This window comes from Salminus brasiliensis, chromosome 22 (assembly GCF_030463535.1).
Source record: "Salminus brasiliensis chromosome 22, fSalBra1.hap2, whole genome shotgun sequence".
NCBI lineage: Eukaryota > Metazoa > Chordata > Actinopteri > Characiformes > Bryconidae > Salminus > Salminus brasiliensis.
In genome coordinates this window covers 4,943,700-4,966,780 of record NC_132899.1, presented here as the reverse complement: position 1 = coordinate 4,966,780, position 23,081 = coordinate 4,943,700, and the positions used below count along the sequence as shown (strand labels likewise).

General features: G+C 42.8%; 1 protein-coding gene and 1 pseudogene across 1 annotated transcript in view; one reads left to right on the top strand and one right to left on the bottom strand.

Moving 5' to 3' along the window:
- dock1 (dedicator of cytokinesis 1) overlaps window positions 1–23,081 on the bottom strand; it is a 357,310-nt gene that overhangs the window by 265,660 nt on the left and 68,569 nt on the right. Inside the window, exons 13-17 of the mRNA XM_072667919.1 lie at window positions 15,578–15,703; window positions 15,155–15,279; window positions 12,812–12,910; window positions 9,134–9,206; window positions 1,100–1,203 (exon numbers count right to left, since the gene is read on the bottom strand). Coding sequence (XP_072524020.1) covers window positions 1,100–1,203; window positions 9,134–9,206; window positions 12,812–12,910; window positions 15,155–15,279; window positions 15,578–15,703 — 527 coding nt within the window. The remainder of the gene's footprint in view (window positions 1–1,099; window positions 1,204–9,133; window positions 9,207–12,811; window positions 12,911–15,154; window positions 15,280–15,577; window positions 15,704–23,081) is intronic.
- On the top strand, window positions 16,386–16,504 carry LOC140544556 (5S ribosomal RNA; annotated as a pseudogene).

Here is a 23,081-nt window from a genome sequence, read left to right as displayed (position 1 = left end):
TTGATTAATCTACAGAATGTTTTATATTAATTAGCAAAATGTTCTTTGAGGCCTTAAAGATCCTTAAAGAGCATTATATAAGAATTGATGTTTTTTGATGTTTTTAGAATGGGAATTCCTAAAATGAAAATGCCCCGTCATAGAGAGAAGTACACGTGCATTTGTTGAGAAAAGGAGCACACAAAAGAAGAGAGACAGTAAAAGAGACAGCATGAGAGACCTAGAGAGTGAGAGAGACCATTCTTGACAACTGTGCGAGAGAAAGCCAGAGAAAGAAAGTGTGAGAGGGAGACCAGGCATGCGAAGGAATGGGGATTCCTAACTAAATAAGCTTGATCTGAAGGTAGAGCAGCATGTGGGCTGAGGTGGTAGAGTAACACTACAGGATTTTACACTAATATGACTCTATGGGTTCTGCAGCATTACACAGCAGCAGTTCTGGAGAGAGGTTCTCCTCCTGCAGCTACTCCACCACCAAACCTCCATAGTGCAGTAGCAGCAGCAGCAGCGCTCCGGCCCGGAGTGGGAATGACAGAGACGCCGTTCTCCCCCGTCACAGTCAGTGAAGGAGCATCAGCATGATCCTGAAGCTGCTGTTTTAATGTGAAACTGCTTCATGATGTCACTTTAAAATGCTCACAGTAATGACAAGATAATCATGATCGCGCTGGATCTTCTGATCTTCTGAACACCTGCATCAGGTAAACAAACCAATTACCAGCTTAATTGAAAGTCTGGCTGTGCTGCAGTCAGTGGCAGAGCAGGGAGAGAGGTTTAACGCTGACCAGAACAGACGGCACTCTGCCTCTCGCCATGGCCTATTTGCATAGCCCAATGGGGATTTGCCCAGGTCAGGTTCCGCATAATTCCGATATTTGATATGCAAATATGCTGAGCTGGACGCACTAATAAAAAGCTTAATTATTTAATGATTAGGCTTTGATGTGGGGTTAGGGGCTAAACAGCGTTAGGTCAGCACAACCAAGACTGACTAAGTTGATATGCCTCTCACGTCAGCAAGTGTGTGTGATATCTACAAGACAATGAGTTGGTGGGTGGGTGTGTATGTGTATTGGAGGGGAGGGCGAGTGTGTTTTACCTTGTAGACGATGAGATCATGCTCTCCGTCCCTGAGTGTTGTGCCATCGTATCTCATCAGCTTCACAAAAGACAAAGCAAATATCTTCTCTGACTTATCTTTGTCTGCAAGAAGGACACACACACACACACACACACACACACACAATGGTACTGTGTTAAGAGGCTTGTATATACTCAGCACACAGAGACAAGACTACTCAAGTACTACTGACTTTATCCCTTACACAAAACGCCTGTAAACAACTTGGCTCCCTGTGGTAGCGCTGGCCACACTGAAAAACCTCTGTAAGCTCAGTACTAAAGTACTCTGAAGAAAATATTATATCACGATATTTAAAGACAATTTGACATGATATTTCACAATTTTGACAAGCAAACAAAATGCATCATATTTGCAGATTCTTAAAAAATGATGTTATTATTATACAAATATTCTCCCATCCTGAGTACAGTGGTTTATATTAAAAATCTGCTGCACTTCATCTAATTAAGTCACTAATTACAATGAATTAACACTAATTACTCTCTCTATAGGAAAACATGCAGTTGGTCAGTATTCTTCAACCACTGACGATGCGTCCACGATACACTCACTTGTATCACAATTACAAAATGTATCATAATTTTGATCAAATCAAAGACAGTCATATCACCCACCCCTGCTCAACGGTCTAATGCCTAATTGGCCGTGCTTTCTTAGAGTAGGCAGATGCCGCCCTCTACCCTAATCGGGAGCACTGGCCGGCATAGTCGTCTTAGTGTTAGCTGGTGTGGACGAGCCGGAGACCTGGAGCGTTCATAAGAGTGTGTCAGCTGCTGGTTTCGCATGTATCGGCGTCCTTCCCCTCCTTGTCTCTAATGCATTGCTAGTGCTAAAGGAGGGGGTGGGTACCAAATTGGGAGAAGGTCTCAAAAAGCAGTATATGCCAGCCTGTCAGTTGCAACTGCCATAACGTGCGATGAGTGAAGTTGGCCAACTCTTCTTGACAAACGCAAGACAAGCTGTTGTGCTCTTTTTTGGTCTGCAGTGGTTGGCATTTTGTGCCCAGTTTATTTCTTATTGTGGAACTGAACACTGACCTTGACTGATGCAAGCAAGGCCTGCAGTTCTTTAGTAATCACCTGGGTTCTTTGTGACCTCCTGTTGATACGCACTTAGTGAAATCTTGGTAGGCCAGCCACTGCTAGGAAGGTTCACCACTATTCCAAATTTTCTCCATTTGTGGATAAGGGCTATAACTGTGGTTCACTGGAATCCCAGAGCCTTTACTAATGTCATTAAAGGAACATTGGTGTATGATCATCATCACTACGCCAGGCTTCTTATTTATATACTTTTCTCCTACAAATCAAGACCGTCTCCACCATTCCCTGGTACCAGACTAGAGACTGAAAAGCTGCAATGGTGCAAACCCTCTGAGAACACTGAAGAAAACCAATAACTGAAGTAAATATCCTCATCATAAAGACAGTAAACTGAATGGCAGCAGCTGAAACCAAGAAGAGAAGACTCAATGAGCGCAAGAACCTGGAGTTAAGTCTATTCCAATCACTAGGTGTGAATACCACAATATCACCATCGCACATCTACACTCAGCAAGACCAAATCCTCCCACGGTTCATCTTCATAAATCTACTACCAGCCACTGCTCACTGACCAATCAAGAGCTATCATTCAGACAGAGCCGGAGAACGAAAGAGAAATAGCGTATTATACAGTGAAAGATGACCGAGCAATTTGTACTGGAGAGCTGGAGCTGGCAGCAGGGTAGAAGCCAATAACCAAGCTAAGCATCTAAGCATTCCAGAGACATTTTCTACTCCATAACTGATGTAGGACCAATCTCTCCTCAATTTGAGACTACCACCATCCACATGCCACATCCGCATCCACATAATACAGGCCACTGTTTGTCTACTGGAAAATACTGGAGTGTGTACAACACTATCCAGTACTTACTCAGTAAAACTCTGATATTAGAATAAACACTAATAATAACACTCCTACAGAAAGTGGAGGTGGTTCACCTCTGCGTTCTCCTCTGTGTTCATCATTAGAACATCTCCAAAGTTCTCCTCTCTCATGGAGTCTAGTATTATTTAGAGTTCTCCTCAGATCAACACCTGGTTTGGTGGTAAATCAGGGCTTAATGATGGTAAATCAGGTGATCTGCTGCTGCTGCTGCTGATGGAGTTGAACACATCCTCCACGCTGTGCTGGCTGGACTGGGGGGCGTCCAGGAGAAACCTGGAGGAACCGAGCTCTGTTCTTCAGACTAGCTCACAGACAAGATCTCACGACTTTCTCTCTTCAGAATGAGAAGCTCTTGTTTCTCCTTTTACTGGATTCATGTTCACCTGCTTTATCTGTACTGATGAGATCTGGGTTAAATAATGAGCTACATCTCTGTATAGTGCAGGAAATATATATTCAATACACAAATGTTGTATAAAAGAACAGGAGTGACTGGCAGTGTGGCAATAGTAGAAGTGCTGCAAAGGACCTAGAGACACTGCAAGACTCTAAGTGCAGTTTAATGAGTTTAATGAGTTAACATGTTGTAACTGGGTGCATTAAGGTGATGAGGATTAACTTAGCTATTAGGTAAATTCTTTCCAACACTGAAAGGCAAGTGCCCTTGGTGCCACATAAAATACTCCACTAATTGGACAGTTTATTAGAAAAACCAACCATATATGTGAACTTACACATAGTGTACCAAGTGTAGGCATTTTCCATTGTTGAATGCGGTATGAGCGGGTATCTTTGCACTAGTGGTTGTGCCAGTCATTCTCAGGCTTGTCAGCAATTGGTCAGTTCCCGTTCCCATTACCATTGTTTACTAGATGTTTTTGACTGGTGAACTATTTTCAAAACATCATGGCCACTGAGGTGTTTAACATTTTCAGAAAGCCGCTGTTGTGCCTAAGGCTGTCGAGCTGAAATAATTAACCTGCGATACCATCAGTCGTTGTATATGTTGTAGACTCCTCTGCCAGCTCACGTAACCACTCCGGCCAATCCAGGACAAAGCCTGAGGGACCTGCACCCAGGGACCTGCACCCAGGGGTCCCCCTTGTGAGTCTTGGTTCCTCCGAAGGTTTCTTCCTCCAGCTCTGAGGGAGTTTCTCCCTTCCACTGTTTCCTTTGGCTGCTCACTGGGGGTCTTAGGTTTTCATGTCTTCTTATGCTGTTAATTTCTTGCCTTTTACTGATTACTAAGACGCCTGGGTCAAATCAGGCAGGCTTCCTTGTGGCGTGTTCATGGTATACAGTGGAAAACTTTTTTGGGCACCCAAGACTCGCTGATGCTCATGTAGGTCCCACCTTACAACATACAGGATGTCAAGGGATCTGCTGCCAAAATGTGGGGACAGATACAACAGCACACTTTCAGATGCCTTGATAGGTTAGAGCAATTTCGATGTCACAAGGGGATCTACACTACATTACGCAGGTGGTTTTAATGTTATGGCTGATTGGTCTGCACACTGTGATGCTCCATGTCAAATTCTTTACAGCCCTTTTCACAAAAACACTTTCCCAGAATTTTCAGAAGTGGGGGTCGGGGTCTAAACGGGGTCTAAACTCTGGAAAATCACCACCACTAAAAGGGCCCAGAAGGACTGAGGCTCCAAAGACACGCCATTTATTGATCGCAAGCAATTTGTGATTATTAAAGCTATAACGGAGGTGAAACGCGACTCTACTCTGTGCTCCTAAAAATGGTACCTGGGAGGCCGAGTGAGTTTAATCACAGGTGAAATTGTCATATGAAGAATTGCTCAAATTCCCTCAAACTCTGAAACAAAGCGCTCCCTGGGGAACTGCAAATGTCAGCCTTCCAAGTGACTACAGCCTTCAAATCCACTGCATCCTCCAGCACACACCTCCCCAGAGACTCCACATAGCCCAGTTACACACACACACACACTGTACACACATATAAAGCCCATACACACTCCCACTCCACTCCACCGTCCCTCAGTGCCTCCACCTCAACACAGCAGCACAAGCACCATAATGATCGGGAAAGGCAGAGGGGTCACGGGGGTCACAGAGCAGCCGTTGTTACCGTGGTTACTGGGGACAGGGAGGCGGGGTTCTCTGCTGTCTGTCACCCTGATAAAGTTCAACTATGTCTCAGACTGATAAAGGACAGAGAGAGCGAGAGACAGACAGCGAGAGAGAGCGCGAGAGTGAGAGAAATGGGAATAAGAGAATGATAAAGAGATGAATTAAGAGAGAACAAAAGAACGAGGGGGGGGGGTGAGAAATGAGAGAGAAAAAAGAGAATGAGCCAGATTAAGATATGGCAAGAGACAACGAGACAAAGAGAAAAAGAGAAGAGGGGAAGGAGAGAGAAGAGAGTGAGAGTACAAGAAGGAAAAAACAACTAAAAGAAAGAGACACCGAAAGAGTGCGAGAGAGCGCGAGAGCAAAACAATGAGAACGAGCAAGAGACAGAACGAGAGAGCGAGCGAGACAGACAGAGAATAAGAAAGAACCAGAAAACAAGCACCGAAATGAGAGAGACAGAGAGAACCAGTGAGCGAGACCGAGCGAGTGCGCGAGAGAGCGACAGACAGACAGAGCATGATACAGAGCGCGCGAGAGAACCACAGGGAGGGTCTCCTAAAGCTAATTCTCTGTGACATTTCAGTAGCAGTCAGCATTAAACAGCACTGAGCAAAGAATTAGAAACTCCACCAAAACACGTCTTCAGAGAAGAGGATATCCAAATCCACGCTGGGGAATACAGGCCTCGCTCAGTCTGGTAATGTTCTGATAAAGCTGGACAACACTGATAAAATACAACATCGTTCTCCATACTTATCCTTGTACTGCAGCAGCTGACCGTATTAAGTACGGTCATGAGAGCATGGGCGCTTTGACCCGACGGGAAATAGGTTACTACAGGAAAGGACTTTCAGTAGATTAACTCTTCACTCTTTCAAATCAACCAGGTTCTGGAGGCCACATGCAATGTGCACGTTAACATGCAAATAAACACCATACAGCACTGCACTCTCTCCGGCGGCACTGCCTACAGTAGCACTGCGGGTCTCTCCGGCAACACTGCCTACAGTAGCACTGCGGGTCTCTCCGGCGGCACTGCCTACAGTAGCACTGCGGGTCTCTCCGGCAACACTGCCTACAGTAGCACTGCGGGTCTCTCCGGCGGCACTGCCTACAGTAGCACTGCGGGTCTCTCCGGCGGCACTGCCTACAGTAGCACTGCGGGTCTCTCCGGCGGCACTGCCTACAGTAGCACTGCGGGTCTCTCCGGCGGCACTGCCTACAGTAGCACTGCGGGTCTCTCCGGCGGCACTGCCTACAGTAGCACTGCGGGTCTCTCCGGCAACACTGCGGGTCTCTCCGGCAACACTGCGGGTCTCTCCGGCAACACTGCGGGTCTCTCCGGCAACACTGCGGGTCTCTCCGGCAACACTGCCTACAGTAGCACTGCGGGTCTCTCCGGCGGCACTGCCTACAGTAGCACTGCGGGTCTCTCCGGCGGCACTGCCTACAGTAGCACTGCGGGTCTCTCCGGCGGCACTGCCTACAGTAGCACTGCGGGTCTCTCCGGCGGCACTGCGGGTCTCTCCGGCGGCACTGCCTACAGTAGCACTGGTAGAGGTGTCTACAACACCACTGGAGATCACCAATATGTGCAGACTCAGTCTCTACAATAATACGGTCTCCTTCTTTAAAATCCTTATAGCAACACTCCAGGTCTCCACAATAATACAGGTCTTTACAATAACATCGTCACTCTCCACCATCACTGCTTCCGGCTAGCTAATATGGTAACATGTATAAGAAGGAGCTTATTCGAGAAAGTGTGAGAGTGAGTAAGGGTGTGTGTGTGCGCGCGAGTGTGTGTGTGTGTGTGTGTGTGTGTGTGTGTGGGCGGCAGTGAGCACAGCCTGTGTAACAGCAGTGTTAGTGTGCTCTCCGCCACCTGCCTGGACTAATTGATTGTTTTACATACGCCGCCCTCCGCCAGCCACCCGGCACCAAGCACGACACCCCACTCCCCACCCCAGTGCTGCTAGCAGATGGAGAGGCACATTTGCCAGGGCAGGGTTCTACAGCTCTCTTACACACACACAAGCACACAGACACACACTCCTATATACATACACGCCTTGCACATGCGCCCCTCTGCAGCCACATAAATGTAAGTATGCATAAACACACACGCCCTAACTTGCTGAGTGTGTTTACCACATCCCTACGCCAGGCGCCATCTCAGCTCATAAAGACTCCAGTCCAGCTTTAGCAGCTTTTCTCCCTCTCTCTCACACACACACACACACACACACACACACACACACACACACACCTCTCAAACTGCCCATCTGGGAACTGCTACCACTGAGCAACACACCCCAGCTAAACCAACAGCCCAGAAATAGAGCACATACAAACATAACAGTCTGTATACTGCAGAAAATCAGTCACACGTTAACACCAACATCAAGGACTGTGAGTTCACACCCCGAAGATGCCACAGTCACCCACAGCTGGAATAACAGCAGTTGAATGTCCTAATATGGAACCGCAGAAAGGGGCTCCCAAAATCACGGCTAGACGAAAACGCACAAGTTAATCTCCAACAGCTTTTAGGAATGACCTAAGCAACTATATGAAGAACAGCTAACATAAGTAAGCCATAATAGGAGTGTTTTAAGGGCTAGGAAGCGTAGGGAGAAACATTTATAGGATACTTGCCACCCCTCAACCCTACATTCCTCAACAAGAGGATAACTAAGTGGCCTTGTATTGATGGTCAGGTCCTACTACTTATGGGAACGTTTGTTATAATACATGCATTAGAGTTAAACGTGCCCCAGAAAGAATAACCGTATTCATCCTGCCATGGTTTTGAGTTTGAGGGAGTTTGGTACATGGAAGAAGGCATGGGCATTTAAAGCCCCATCATCCTCTGAAGTTACTTCCACCTTAAACACGCAAGGGGACTCGAGTCACGACACTAATTACCTCCCATCACCCTGTTTTTTCAACGGTCAGGACCCCACAGAGCACTACTGTAGTATTTGGGTGGTGGGTCATTCCCAGCACTGCAGTGACACTGACTGACATGATCGTGGTGTGGTGCTAGTGTGTGTTGCGCTGCTGTAACTGCTGGACTGAGAACAGTGCAACAACCAGAACTGTCCTGTGGGCAGCGACCTGTGGGCACTGATGAAGGACTATAGGACGACCAACAAAAACTGTGCAGCTGCAGATTAGCATGGTGGACCAACTAGGTAGGAGTGTCTAATAGAGTGGACAGTGTTTAAGCACACCAGCAGCACTGCTGTATCTGATCCACTACTTGTACCACCAGCAGCTCAACACACACTACTAACACACACACTCTCCACCACCACCATGTCAGTTAGTGTCACTGCAGTGCTGAGAATGACTGACCCATCACCCAGATACTACCTACCTGCTCTGTGGTGGTCAGTCCTGTGGGGTCCTGACCACTAAAGAACAAACAGGGTGAAGTATCTGGGTGGAGGCTAACTAACAGAGTCTGCAGAGACACAGATGGACACAGCCTTGAATTACAGAACTACACAGTGCTCCTATACGGTCAGTGGAGCGGATATGATGGGCAGAGTACATATTCTGATAGTCCAGCCATGTCTCAAAATATAAACAAGCACTGATTGCCATCTACTTTCACTCTAACAGTCTGAGATGAAAGCAGTTGCGTTAACTAAACTGGGAGGATCCCTGCAGTATAGCGGAGACCCCAGCAGTGTAAAATATTACGCTCTAACCTCAGGCAAAATGTGCCAAATGTAGCCTGAGAGAGACTGAAATCAAACAACAGCTAACAGACAGGAACTGAAGTGACTTCCCACGTGTGTTTGTGTGTAAAAGGAATAAGTAGCTGTTTCGCTCATTTCCGTAAGGGTGGTAGTGAATATCAGCAGTGTGGCGACGGCTGTGCTACAGTCGGTATGTCAGGCCGCTGGAAGCGGAGGGGTGTGTGTTTCGAGTGGCACTCACAGTCCTGAGACGAGCGATGTTTGAAAGTAAAGCGAAGATGACTCCTGTTTACGTCCTCAATGGGTATTGCCACCTGAAGAACAAGGAAAACACAGAAATACATATACATTCAAATGAGAACAGAAAAATTATATTTTACACAATATCAGCACCTTTATATTTAAATTACTGCTATATTGAATATAACTAGTATAAATTATTTGCTGAAAAAACATAAAACCTACAGAATACAAACTCACCAGTCTAGTGATGGACAGATGCTTAATGAAGGTATACATATTGATATACATGGAATTATGACTATTTACGCATGACCCATGTTATACACCATACTTGGGCCCACTTGCTCTAGGAGTTCGGTAAGTTTGGTCAAGAGTGAAAGCTGTTTTTAAGCCAGAGAGTGGTTCAGAGAATCCATCTGTAGTCCTCCAGAACTGCTGTTCTAATACGTTCCCAGTGTTATGTGTGGGCTTGCGTGACTGGTGCATCCTGCACGGCATTTAAAAAATGTATGTACACACACACACACACACACACACACACACACACACACACACACACACACACACACACACACACACATATATATACCCACACACACACTTGCATCTCTACGTATATGGCAGGCATCTCATCAAACAGAGCAGAGTTATCTGAATCTGCAGACTATGAACGGCATAAAGTCCCAACAGCAATGTGAAAGACTAGTGGAGAGCCGGCCGAGACATGAGAGCTGTGATTGGCCGTCGAGGTTATTTCACCATAGTGATTTCTGAATGCTCTCAAAGTTCAGATATTAGTCCTGTGTTTAAATCTGAATAATAACTTCTTAACATTATAATTATTATAATTACATTATTTGAGCAGTTGATTTTGAGCAGTTGTCATTTCTGCAAATAAATAAATGCTTTAAATAGTAATATTTTTATTTTGAATTTAAGATAAGATAAGATAGTCCTTTATTAGTCCCGCAGTGGGGAAATTCCCAGTGTAACAGCAGAAAGGGATAGCAAGACACTCAGTTACAAAAATTTAGATAAATAAATAAATAATTAATTTCCCTAAAAACATTGCCTATAAATAGTGAAATCAGAGAAACTGATCATGCAGGGTGGTCCCTTCTAGAGCTGTCTACATCATCTCCTAAGAGAGTGGCGCCTGGGTTGCAGGTGTTCCTGCACAGGTAAATGCCATAACTCCAGAAAGTGCTGATCTTCTCTGCTCGAGTGTCTGTCTCCAAGGACAGTAATATAAAAGGGATAAAGGGATGAACCTAGGTCCTACCATTGTGCAAAAATGTGTGTGATGTTCACAAATGTGCAATCAATCCTGGATTCATTTGGGATTCTCCTGTGAGAAAGCAAACCAGTGATAACGAACCCGTCTCCCAAACTAGCCAAGAATCGGGCCTTGGTGCAGACTTGTGCATTCAGGGACGTGTGTGCAATCGCTTAAACTGCTAAAATACCACTTTCTAAGGTTCTTTATACCTTTAAAAGGTTCTTCACTCCCAAACTCTACTCTACACTCTACAAACACAGTTCTTTCTGAAACCAAGACATTCCTTAAGTAACAGGTGGACTCTGGTCCAGGTCTATACCTAGATGAATTTGTACTGGGACAAGTAAAAATAGTACAACGTTGGCCTTGGGGGTGGTCATCCAACATCCAGCCCTCAACTAATGCTCTCGTCATTAAAGGCAATTAAATCCTCACAGAAATGCTCCTCTAAAAAAATCTAGTAGAAGGCCTTCTTCCCTGGACAGTAGAGACAGTTGCTCCAACAAAAGCAGGGAAAACTTTAATTTAACACCCTTAATTTAAATGTAAAATTTATGCGCAGGTGTCCCAATACTTTTGTCCATATAGTGTACAAGGCTTTTGCATGACCGCAATGATAAGCTGTTACAGTCTACTGTGATATTATTGTGTAATTACAGTCAAAATTAAAGTTGACATATGCACAACAAATAGATCACTAGTAGTTAGATTGTTAAAGCATGGAGTGTTCCTGTGCACCTACAAAATATTGTCCTTAGACACACAAATAAAAACATACATTCCTGTTAAGACTCTCATGGTTGGAAGTGAACCAATAGCTGTGATATAAATATGCTAAAGTTCAGGTAAGTAAGATCCACAGAGCATGGAGGTAAAAACATACAAATCAACCAATGGGTGCAATTTAACTTTGCGTGTCCACAAACATATGGACACAGTGCCTCAATCGTCATATGACCGCAGCTTCAATCTTCAATAAATTAAAACATTAGTGGCTAAACAATGCAATCTCACTAACGCTCCCAGGACATTATTTTGAGCAATTTTCCAAGAGTTTCCATGACTGGAAAAATTCTCTGTGGACGTTCAGGTTTTGCACATCTTCCAGGACATATGAAGTACGTAGGAGTTAACTTCTGATCGCTGATTTACTGAGCCCTGTGTTCTGAAGATAAACCACTGACTCGTTGCACTAATTAACAGGCAAATCCAACTCCACTAAGATCACTCTACTGAATCCGAGAGCGTAATTACACACTGTTAACAACCACACATGCAGAAAGGCTTTCTATTTCCTAGGAAGCGCAAAGATCAGCATCTCTAATTAGTGATCTCAAATCTCACCCTGTGAAGGTCTGTTTCATGTGACGGCAACACAAGATTAGTGTGCATATCCCACTGAATTGCTTGTTAGTCGTCTTAGTTTTCCTGTACTTGTAGCAAACCAGCAGCATTGCACCAATATTAGAGACATTCTATGAGACTGGTGCCATTTGCACCCACGCTTGCTCAGCTGCATTAAGCAAAAAAGGTTTCCAAAGTGTTTCCAAATCTTAAAGCTATTAATTCCAGTGTTCTTATGATTTATAAAAATATACCATTTCTTTAAGAGTAACAATCTTTCACTATACCTTTCACATGTCTGTCACACTCCATTAGCATTCTAAAATATTTTACATTTCACCAAATAATTTTTCTTTTTAAATCAAACCTTTATTTTTTAGCAATATATTTGTATCATTTTCCATAAACTACATTTATTCTAAATACAAGATATTTTGTCAAAAAAAATTCTATAAATTTTTAATAAATATGTTTTGTAAAAATGCTATAATGTGTGTTCCTCAGTTTGACTTACCACCCCGTCACGCTAGCTTATTTTCACTAAAAATAATGTATTGTTGCTTTTAATGGCATCACAACAAGGAAGTGACATCATTTGAGTCATTGAGTCAAGGAGTGTTCTAACGTTCTTTTAAATTGCTGCTTTTTCATGTTGGTAATATAAATAATAATCATAATAATGTAATTATTATTTTTATACTTTTTTTATTAGTTTAAAATTGATTAGAACATTTGCTAGGTCAGAACCTTCAAAAGATGAGGGACTGCTGCCTCTTCAAATTACCACCCAGTCACATTTTACATGTTTTACAGTGAATATGGCTGCCATGTCTCAATAAAAAGGACAATATTAATAAGAATTTTTAGACTGAGGAAGAATTTTCCCCTTGGAGGGAATTACCATATTATTAATGTTGTGGATTTAATAAACAAATGAATAAATAAATAAATAAATAAATAAATAAAAACATAAAATAAAATACCCCCTGATACAATTGTGGCAATTTCCAATGGAAATGTCCTCAATATTAACAGGATGACTCACTAACTCACCTTGATGGTCTCAAACCAGCGTGGCTGTTTGACCTGGTAGTAAATGACAGACTTGTACTCCGAGATCCCTTCATCTCCAGCACCAGAGAAGATCACGTTCTGCATCAAAGAAGAAGGAGGCATCAAAGTCACACACTTTAATCAACCTGCCAATTTCAGCAGGTTTCATTTAGTACTTTACAATCTGAAGGGAGACAAAACTTGAGAGCGAACTGAACCAGCTGTCATCTTCCGACATGCTGAAAAAGATATTACAGAATTAAGCATTTAAAAAAAAAAAGCCATTTCTATCAGTCCTGCTGGAGATCATACGCACGGACAGGCCGGGGACACCAATTTAACTTTCTCCAAAAGCCCTCCGTTTCATTAGAGTATGAAAGATCAAGGATATGAAAGGATAGTCTGGTAATCTACCAATCAGCTCTCCTTAAATCTCTTTAACCTGTTCAGCATAGAGTCAGCATGTGTCCTCTCCTTCGGACTCACTCACTCACCCTCTAACACTTCTACACACCTTTCCATCTTGCCTTGTCAATCCTCACTTAGGTTGGAGCTAATGCTTTCAGACAGGCACCAATTACGAGGTCTAACTGACCAGCCGTCCAACAGGGGGAGGCCGGAGGTCAGGAAGACAGAAGGACGGACGGTCGGATGGAGAGAGAGAGGGGTAGAGAGGTTGACAGACGGAGGGCAGATGGTTTGGTGGAGTTTCATGCTCTAAGTGAACCTCTTTAAAGGGTGGGGGAGTGTGGAACAGACAGCTCATCTGGCAGACGAGACGAGAGTGAAACTGTGCGTTTGTCTGTCAGGGATGCAACCATACACCAAGTTTATATAAGAGGGTGTTTGACAACACAGGACCACAAGCAGCATTTTGTGTATCTAATAACATTAAAAATTAAGACGCTCATGCATGCACTGTTGGATGGATTATACATATTTTCACTATATGTCCAAAAGTTTGTGGACACTCCTTTTACTGAATATTTTTGGCTACTTTCAGTTGCCCCCATTGCTGACACAGATGTGCAAAAGTACACACACACAGCTTGTCTAGTCCCTGTAGAGAAGCACTGCAAATAGGACTCTCGGATAAGCATGAACCTATTGGCACCATGCTGACTAATGCCAGGTGCGGTATAGAGAGGGGTATAAAGCCCCCCTGCAGTGAGCTGTGGAGCAGTGGAAGAACTGTGCTCTCTGGAATAATAGTTGGATCTAATACTTTTGGGATGAGTTGGGAAATTAGTTGGGCAATTAAGTATATTATATATAATATTTATAATATTAATAAGCTGCCACAAAAGTTAATATTACTGCTGTCCAATTAAAAGCCTGCATCTCCATTTTGGTCCGTTTCCAGTTTTCTCCATGGTTTAAACCCTGTAGCTGCTTTGGTATACGGTGTACATAATTCTGGATGAATAGACCAACAGAAATGCCCGGAATTACTTGGAATTAGCTTTTATTTTACACTGACTTCCATTTAAAGCACCTTCTTCTGTAAAGTCACCATTTTGAAGATCCATGTTTGTCATTGGACAGGGATGATGTAAATATAATTACTCATCTCAGAAAAAAAATCTTGAGAAAATCATTACCATGCAAGAAAAAAAAAAAATCTACTCTTCTAAAAAGCAGGACACTTAATTCCAGGTCATTTTAGAGCCGTTTTATTGGTCTATTTATCTTAAAATTCTGACAGTCTAAAAGCAAAAATTTAAATACACTACATGTCCAAACTAAAATGAAATGTTTAGCAGAATAAACTCTTCAATACCCTCGATTTCAGAGGAAACAATGCATAAGCAGGCGTCCAGATACTTTAGTCCATATAGTATACAGGGTTTTTGCATGACAGTGACAATAAGTTGACAATAAGTCTATTGAGATGCTCTTGCGTAATTACAAGAGTCCAAATGAAAGTTAATACATACATACATTTATTTATTTATTTATTTATTTATTTATTTATTAATACTGCAAGCTATCTGTGCAATGACACAGGTCACCAGTAGTTACATTATTACACCGTTTAAAGTAACTAGACCGGTATTAGAGACCCATAATGTAAAGTGGGATCAGTAATATATTTTGGAAGACAAATACATTAAAATACATATAAAGCATACATGGTTTTTGGTGCAAGAAGTAATTATCTTTAATAATATACTGGATTATTTAATTTTTTTTGCTAAGAACAGTGGCAATTACGTCAGCTGGATATCACAAACTTTTAAAAATTGTGGCATAAATGTGCATCCTCCCGCCAAATACGGTGTACGTCTGCATTTGAGAAGTACATACCGTACTATACACCCCTCTGAATATTAATGCACAAACCTCTAATCGCTTGCCGTCCTCATCGTACACGGACATGGTCACCTCCACGTTTTTGGGTGTGGTCTTACTGCCTTTATCAAAATCTCCCTGGACCAAGGTCACATAGATGTCATTACGGACGTCACCTAAAAACCAAACCAAACATTTTATTAGAAACTATCAGCAAGATAAGGTTGAAGTAACTGGGGAAGAGGGATCCCTGGAACTACACTACAGTAAATGTCTGGCAAAGTCTGGCATATGATCACACGGATGACTTTGCGTCTCATTGAAGATCGATTCTTAAGGTTCACTCCTCACTGACAAGGTTCTGGTGACGCCAGATTTACCAAACGTCAATCTGATTATAACCATGTTTACTTACAGGACATTTTCAGCTATAACAACACAGATTCCCCTTCAGACAACAGGTTAAATCCGCACCTGGCATGATGATCTCAGGAAATCCCATTTTGCGGGCGACGGCAGTGGAGCGGTCAACCAAGTGAGGGAAATCCTTCCGGATCTGATGGATATCACCAGGCAGCAGCTTCAAGGTGACCCACAATCCTGAGCAAGGAAAGAGTGGGAACACATTTACTTTCAACTTGGCAGCACAATATGATTAACTTTGGATCTCCAAAAAGGCAACTTTACAGAAAAAGGACCCTTAAACCCTTTAAACCCTTGTTTTTAATCCTGTTCTGATTGCACAAATATTATTAATTATATGGTTACAATGTAGCATATTGTTCTACTTTAGGGGATAAGAAATCAATGTTAATTATGAGGGTAATACAGTTAAAAAGGAAAAGAATTGAGGCATAGGCCTACGTACTGGATTTAGGGAGTTCATGAAAGTCAATCTAAAATGATTTCCTTTTCAAGTCATTCTGGAGCATTTCTACTGGTCCATTCATGATGAAATAATGGCACAATATAAACTGCTAGACTGAAATTGAAAATCGGGGAAGAAAAATGATACATCAAGCACCTATGAAACCCACACTTCCAATCTAATCACTTCCAATTCCAATCTAAGTATATTTGGCCAATTAGCTTTTGTAAGTCATTAACACTTACTTCACTTACTTTTTCTAGCCTGCACTGTGGTTGTAACTCAATGTGCTCAATAAAAACCATGTACAGGAGAGCCATGTTTACTCACTACTGACAGATTTTTTTATGTACTTTAAATCTTACTTTCTTACTTATTCCCTTACTTATTCCCCGTACTGGCCACATCTGCTTTGCTTACGGCCATTCCACCCTTAGAACGCCTGATCTCGTCTGATCTCGGAAGCTATACAGGGTTGGGCCTGGTTAGTACTTGAATGGGAGACTGTCTGGGAATACCAGGTGCTGTAAGCTTTTCATTTGAGAATTTCCCCACTGTGGGACTAATAAAGGATTATCTTATCTTATAATATCTGGCAGTTGTTCTTTACATTGAGTCATAATGTTTGTGTGTTGTCCTGATAAATGGACCAATAGAAAAGCTCCTAATGACTTTACTTTATTTCTAAAAGTTAAAAATGTTTTTTTTGCCATCTGCAACTGGGGCCCTGAGGGAGCACAATTGGGCTTGCTCCAGGTAATGGGTAGATGGCAACTTTCTCTCTACATCAGTCCCAGTGTGATACTGGCCAGCACAGGCGCCTGATACAAGCTGATGTATCGGAGTTGGGGACCCAGCATTTTCCTCTAAACACACTGGCTGCCCAGCTCAAAACAGAGGCTCGACTGCACATGTATCGGAGGAAGCATGTGCTAGTCTTTACCCTCCTAAACAATTAGACAAAAATATGACATATCTAATATATCACATAACATCTAACGATTCTTAGCCTTGCAACTTCAAAATTAACAATACATTATTTGTGTATTATTTTAGATTGATTTCATATATTAGTATATATAGATAGCTGTCAGTAAAAGTAGGTTTGTTTTTGAGACACTGACATATGAATGTGTGTTGGGTGGTGTTGGAACTGTAATATACTGTGTAATATGATATTACACCTTCAGTCAGAAAAATAGAGATTGGTCAGGGTTCTTAGACTTTCACATTAGGGAGACAATTTCAGACAAATTCACCACACTGATGTTTTTACAAATGAAAGAGAGGGTAAAGGGCCTTGTTGGGCCCTTGAGCAAGGCCCTTGAGCAAGGCCCTTTACCCTCTCTGCTCCCTGGGCGCTGGAGTTGGCTGCCCACCGCTCTGGGTGTGTGTGTACTCACTGCCCCTAACACATGTGTGTGAGTGTGTGTTCACTACCAGATGGGTTAAATGCGGAGGACACATTTCGCTGTACAGTGACAAATACGTGCACCTTTACCTTTTTACCTTTACCCTTATTAAAAAAAAAAAAACAGGTGTCTGCTGGCTGATGCATCAGAGCCGGGTACAAGGCGCAAGCCTCAAAGCCCGTTGGTTGCCCAGTGACCTTGCATCAGCAGCAGTTCAGCCCAAACCAAAAAAAAAGCATCAGTATCAGGAGCATTGCAAGTGTTTCCATGGTTTTTAAAGGACAATAGCATATCTTTAACTCTTTCATTTGTAAAAACATCAGTGTGGTGAATTTGTCTGAAATTGTCTCCCTAATGTGAAAGTCTAAGAACCCTGACCAATCTCTGTTTTTCTGACTGAAGGTGTAATATCATATTACACAGTATATTACAGTTCCAACACACATTCATATCCTCCAACAGCTACATCAGTTTCTCAGTACTTTTACTGACCGCTATCTATATACACTAATAGTTCTTCGCAAACAAGACCACCAAGAAGGGAATGGGATATCCTGTTCGCATTTGTATGACATTTTATATCAATCTAATCAAAAGAGCATCCTCAGCAGCACTCATCCAGACCAAATGAACGAGGTCAAGACAAATATATATTTAGTGGAAGGTTAAAAAAGCTCAACTTCACCGAATATATTAGACATTTGGGTCGCTGCTGTTCAAACGCACTCGCTATGATACACACTATTCCCTTCCCTCAACTTCCCAGCATTAAAATACTTCATAATTAACCAGAGGGATTAACTCTGCTTTCATGCCTCAGTGAGCAGAAAAGCGTCTTTGACACGCGAGCACATCTAAATCAGAGTCTGTCTGTCCGTGAATCCCCCCCCTCCCTATTTTCTCTCCTGTAGAACCCTTCTCTCTGCAGGAGGGGGGCTGGCATTTAGTGCAGCGGAGCTTCATATGACATGACACCAGCAGACAGCCAGTGTGCATGTCATAACAAATCCTGCTGGCGGTGAACCTGCTGCTCTCCAGTCGGCAGACACAGAATCAATCACCGCACAGACAGTGACGAGAGGCCACAGCCCTATAACACACACTGAGGCTCATTTGAGCCCAGTTTATAATCAGCCACAGACACGAGAGACAAACGGCCTCCATAAACAATAAAGAGGGACCGAAGGGAGTGATGTTAATAAATGAAGGCTTTAGGGTCCAACTCTGCCGGGTCAGACTGCTGACGACCTGCCAGGTTGTTCTGGTGAAGACAAACCAATTAGTTAAGAAGTTTTAAAAAGAGAAAAATAAGCATTTTAAAATAATTAGAAGTACTGTAAAATAATTAGGTGTTGCAAAAAAATACTAATATTGAGAAAAGGTACAGGTAAAACTAATTAGAAGTTTTAAAGAGAAAAATAAGCATTTTAAAATAATTAGAAGTACTGTAAAATAATTAGGTGTTGCAAAAAAATACATATATTGAAAAAAGGTACAGGTAAAACTAATTTAATTTTTTAAAAAGAGAAAAATAAGTATTTTAAAATAATTAGAAGTACTGTAAAAATAATTAGATGTAAAAAAACATGCATGTTGAGAAAAGGTGCTTTAAAACTACTTAGACGTTTAAAAAGTGAAATATCTAGTATTTTTTAAATAATTAGAAGTACCGTACAAATTATTGGAAGTAATCAGATGTATGTAAAGAATATTAGAAAATGGTAAAATACATCAGATGTACTGTAAAACTGTTAGAAGTACAGTAGGAATGTTGTACTATTACTAGTACATACAATGTATACATATAAACATCTCCATTAGGTCTGCGGACAACACATCTGTAGTAGGTCTCATCAGCAACAATGATGAGACAAACTACAGGAACGAGGTGAACCAGCTGGCCCCGTGGTGCGGACATAGCGATCTCTCTCTGAACGTGGAGAAGACAAAGGAGGTTTTTGTGGACTTCAGGAACTCCTGCACTCCCAGTATGCTCATCTGACTATCAACAGCAGTGCGGTGGAGAGAGCGAGCGGCACCAAGTTCCTGGGAGTTCACGTCTCAGAGGACCTGTCCTGAAGCAGCAACTGGAGTCAGGAAAGCTCACCAGCGCCTCTACTTCCTCCACAAGCCGAGAAGAGCCAGAGCCCCAACCCCCATCATTTACACCGTCTACAGAGGTTCCATCAAGAGCATCCTGACCAGCTGCATCACTGTGTGGTACAGCGTCTGCACCACGTCCTGCCGGAAGACCCTCCAGTGCATCATGAGAGCAGCTGAGAAGATCACTGGCACCTCTTTCCCCTCCCTCCATGACTTAGCTACACAGCACCCGCCTCACTCGGAAAGCCCTCTGCGTAGCGGGGAACCCTACCCACCCGGTTCTCCAGCCTGCAGGGAGGAGACTGCGGATTCTTCAGGCTAGAACCAGCAGACTGAGGGACAGCTCAGGTCCACCAGACAGTCAGGATGCTCCACTCTCTCCCTGCCCTGCCTCCCCTTCCCTTCCACCTTCTTAACATACAAGCTTTAGATCCTGCACACCAATAACACACAAACTCAGTACTAAACTCTGCATCATCAAGAACTAGTCATGCACAGGTCACTGTAAGAGTCTATTAGCTCTAATTTGTACTACTGTTTATATCTGCACTGACCACACCCAGATTTTTAATGTGCTCTATAGGTCACTTGACTTTTTAAGTCATTTCGGGGACCTCTACACATACTTGCACTCATTTCGGGGACCTCTCTAGTTACTTGCACTCATTTCGGGGACCTCTATACATACTTGCACTCACTTCGGGGACCTCTATACATACTTACAGTCATTTCGGGGACCTCTATACATACTTGCACTCATTTCGGGGACCTCTATACATACTTACAGTCATTTCGGGGACCTCTATACTTACTTACAGTCATTTCGGGGACCTCTATACAGTGGGGAGAACAAGTATTTGATACACTGCTGATTTTTCAGGTTTTCCCACTTGCAAAGCATGTAGAAGACTGTAATTTTTATCATAGGTACTCTTCAACTGTGAGTGATGGAATCTAAAACAAAAATCCAGAAAAATACATTGTATGATTTTTAAATAATTAATTTCCATTTTATTGTGGGAAATAAGTATTTGATACACCAGAAAAAGAAACTTAATATTTGGTACAGAAACCTTTGTTTGCAATTACAGAGATGAGACGTTTCCTGTAGTTCTTGACAAGGTTTGCACACACTGCAGCAGGGATTTTGGCCCACTCCTCCATACAGATCTCCTCCAGAGCCTTCAGGTTTCGTGGCTGTCGCTGGGCCACACGGACTTTAAGCTCCCTCCAAAGATTTTCTATTGGATTCAGGTCTGGAGACTGGCTAGGCCACTCCAGGACCTTAAGATGTTTCCTACGGAGCCACTCTTTAGTTGCCCTGGCTGTGTGTTTTGGGTCGTTATCATGCTGGAAGACCCAGCCACGACCCATCTTCAGTGCTCTTACTGAGGGAAGGAGGTTGTTGGCCAAAATCTCACGATACATGGCCCCATCCATCCTTCCCACAATACGGTGCAGTCGTCCTGTCCCCTTTGCAGAAAAGCATCCCCAAAGAATGATGTTTCCACCGCCATGCTTCACGGTTGGGATGGTGTTCTTGGGGTTGTACTCATCATTCTTCTTCCTCCAAACATGACGAGTGGAGTTTAAACCAAAAAGTTCTATTTTTGTCTCATCAGACCACATGACCTTCTCCCATTCCTCCTCTGGATCATTCAGATGGTCATTTGCAAACTTCAGACGGGCTTTGACATGCGTTGGCTTGAGGAAGGGCACCTTGCGTGCACTGCAGGATTTTAATCCTTGACGGCGTAGAGTGTTACTGATTGTTTTCTTTGAGACTGTGGTCCCAGCTCTATTCAGGTCATTGACCAGGTCCTGCCGTGTAATTCTGGGCTCATTCCTCACCTTCCTCAAGATCATTGATGCTCCACGAGGTGAGATCTTGCATGGCGCCCCAGACCGAGGGAGATTATCCGTTATTTTGCATTTCTTCCATTTTCTAATAATTGCACCAACAGTTGTTGCCTTCTCACCAAGCTGCTTGCCTATTGTCCTGTAGCCCATCCCAGCCTTGTGCAGGTCTACAATTTTATCCCTGATGTCCTTACAAAGCTCTCTGGTCTTGGGCATTGTGGAGATGCTGGAGTCTGACTGATTGAGTGTGTGGACAGGTGTCTTTTATACAGGTAACGAGTTCAAACAGGTGCAGTTAATACAGGTAATGAGTGGAGAACAGGAGGGCTTCTTAAAGAAGAAGTAACATGTCTGTGAGAGCCAAAATTCTTACTGGTTGATAGATGATCAAATACTTATTTCCCACAATAAAATGGAAATTAATTATTTAAAAATCATACAATGTATTTTTCTGGATTTTTGTTTTAGATTCCATCACTCACAGTTGAAGAGTACCTATGATAAAAATTACAGTCTTCTACATGCTTTGCAAGTGGGAAAACCTGAAAAATCAGCAGTGTATCAAATACTTCTTCTCCCCACTGTACTTACTTACAGTCATTTCGGGGACCTCTATCCTTACTTACAGTCATTTCGGGGACCTCTATCCTTACTTAGTCATTTCGGGGACCTCTATACTTACTTACAGTCATTTCGGGGACCTCTATACTTACTTACAGTCACTTCGGGGACCTCTATACTTACTTACAGTCACTTCGGGGACCTCTACACATACTTGCACTCACTTCGGGGACCTCTATACTTACTTACAGTCATTTCGGGGACCTCTATACTTACTTACAGTCATTTCGGGGACCTCTATACTTACTTACAGTCATTTCGGGGACCTATATACTTACTTACAGTCATTTCGGGGACCTCTATACATACTTGCACTCATTTCGGGGACCTCTATACATACTTGCACTCACTTCGGGGACCTCTATACTTACTTACTTAGTCATTTCGGGGACCTCTATACTTACTTACACTCATTTCGGGGACCTCTATACTTACTTAGTCATTTCGGGGACCTCTATACTTACTTACAGTCATTTCGGGGACCTCTATACTTACTTACAGTCATTTCGGGGACCTCTATACTTACTTACAGTCATTTCGGGGACCTCTATACTTACTTACAGTCATTTCGGGGACCTCTATACTTAGTCATTTCGGGGACCTCTATACTTAGTCATTTCGGGGACCTATATACATACTTGCACTCATTTCGGGGACCTCTATACTTACTTACTTAGTCATTTCGGGGACCTCTATACTTAGTCATTTCGGGGACCTATATACATACTAGCACTCACTTCGGGGACCTCTATACTTACTTACTTAGTCATTTCGGGGACCTCTATACTTACTTACAGTTATTTCGGGGACCTCTATACTTACTTACAGTCATTTCGGGGACCTCTATACTTACTTACAGTCATTTCGGGGACCTCTATACTTACTTACAGTCATTTCGGGGACCTCTATACTTACAGTCATTTCGGGGACCTCTATACTTACAGTCATTTCGGGGACCTCTATACTTACAGTCATTTCGGGGACCTCTGTACTTACTTGCACTCATTTCGGGGACCTCTATACATAATTACACTCACTTCAGGGACCTCTACATACATACATACTCATATATTTATAGGTTTGTTTTTGTTTTGTTTTTTTTTAAAAACAAAAA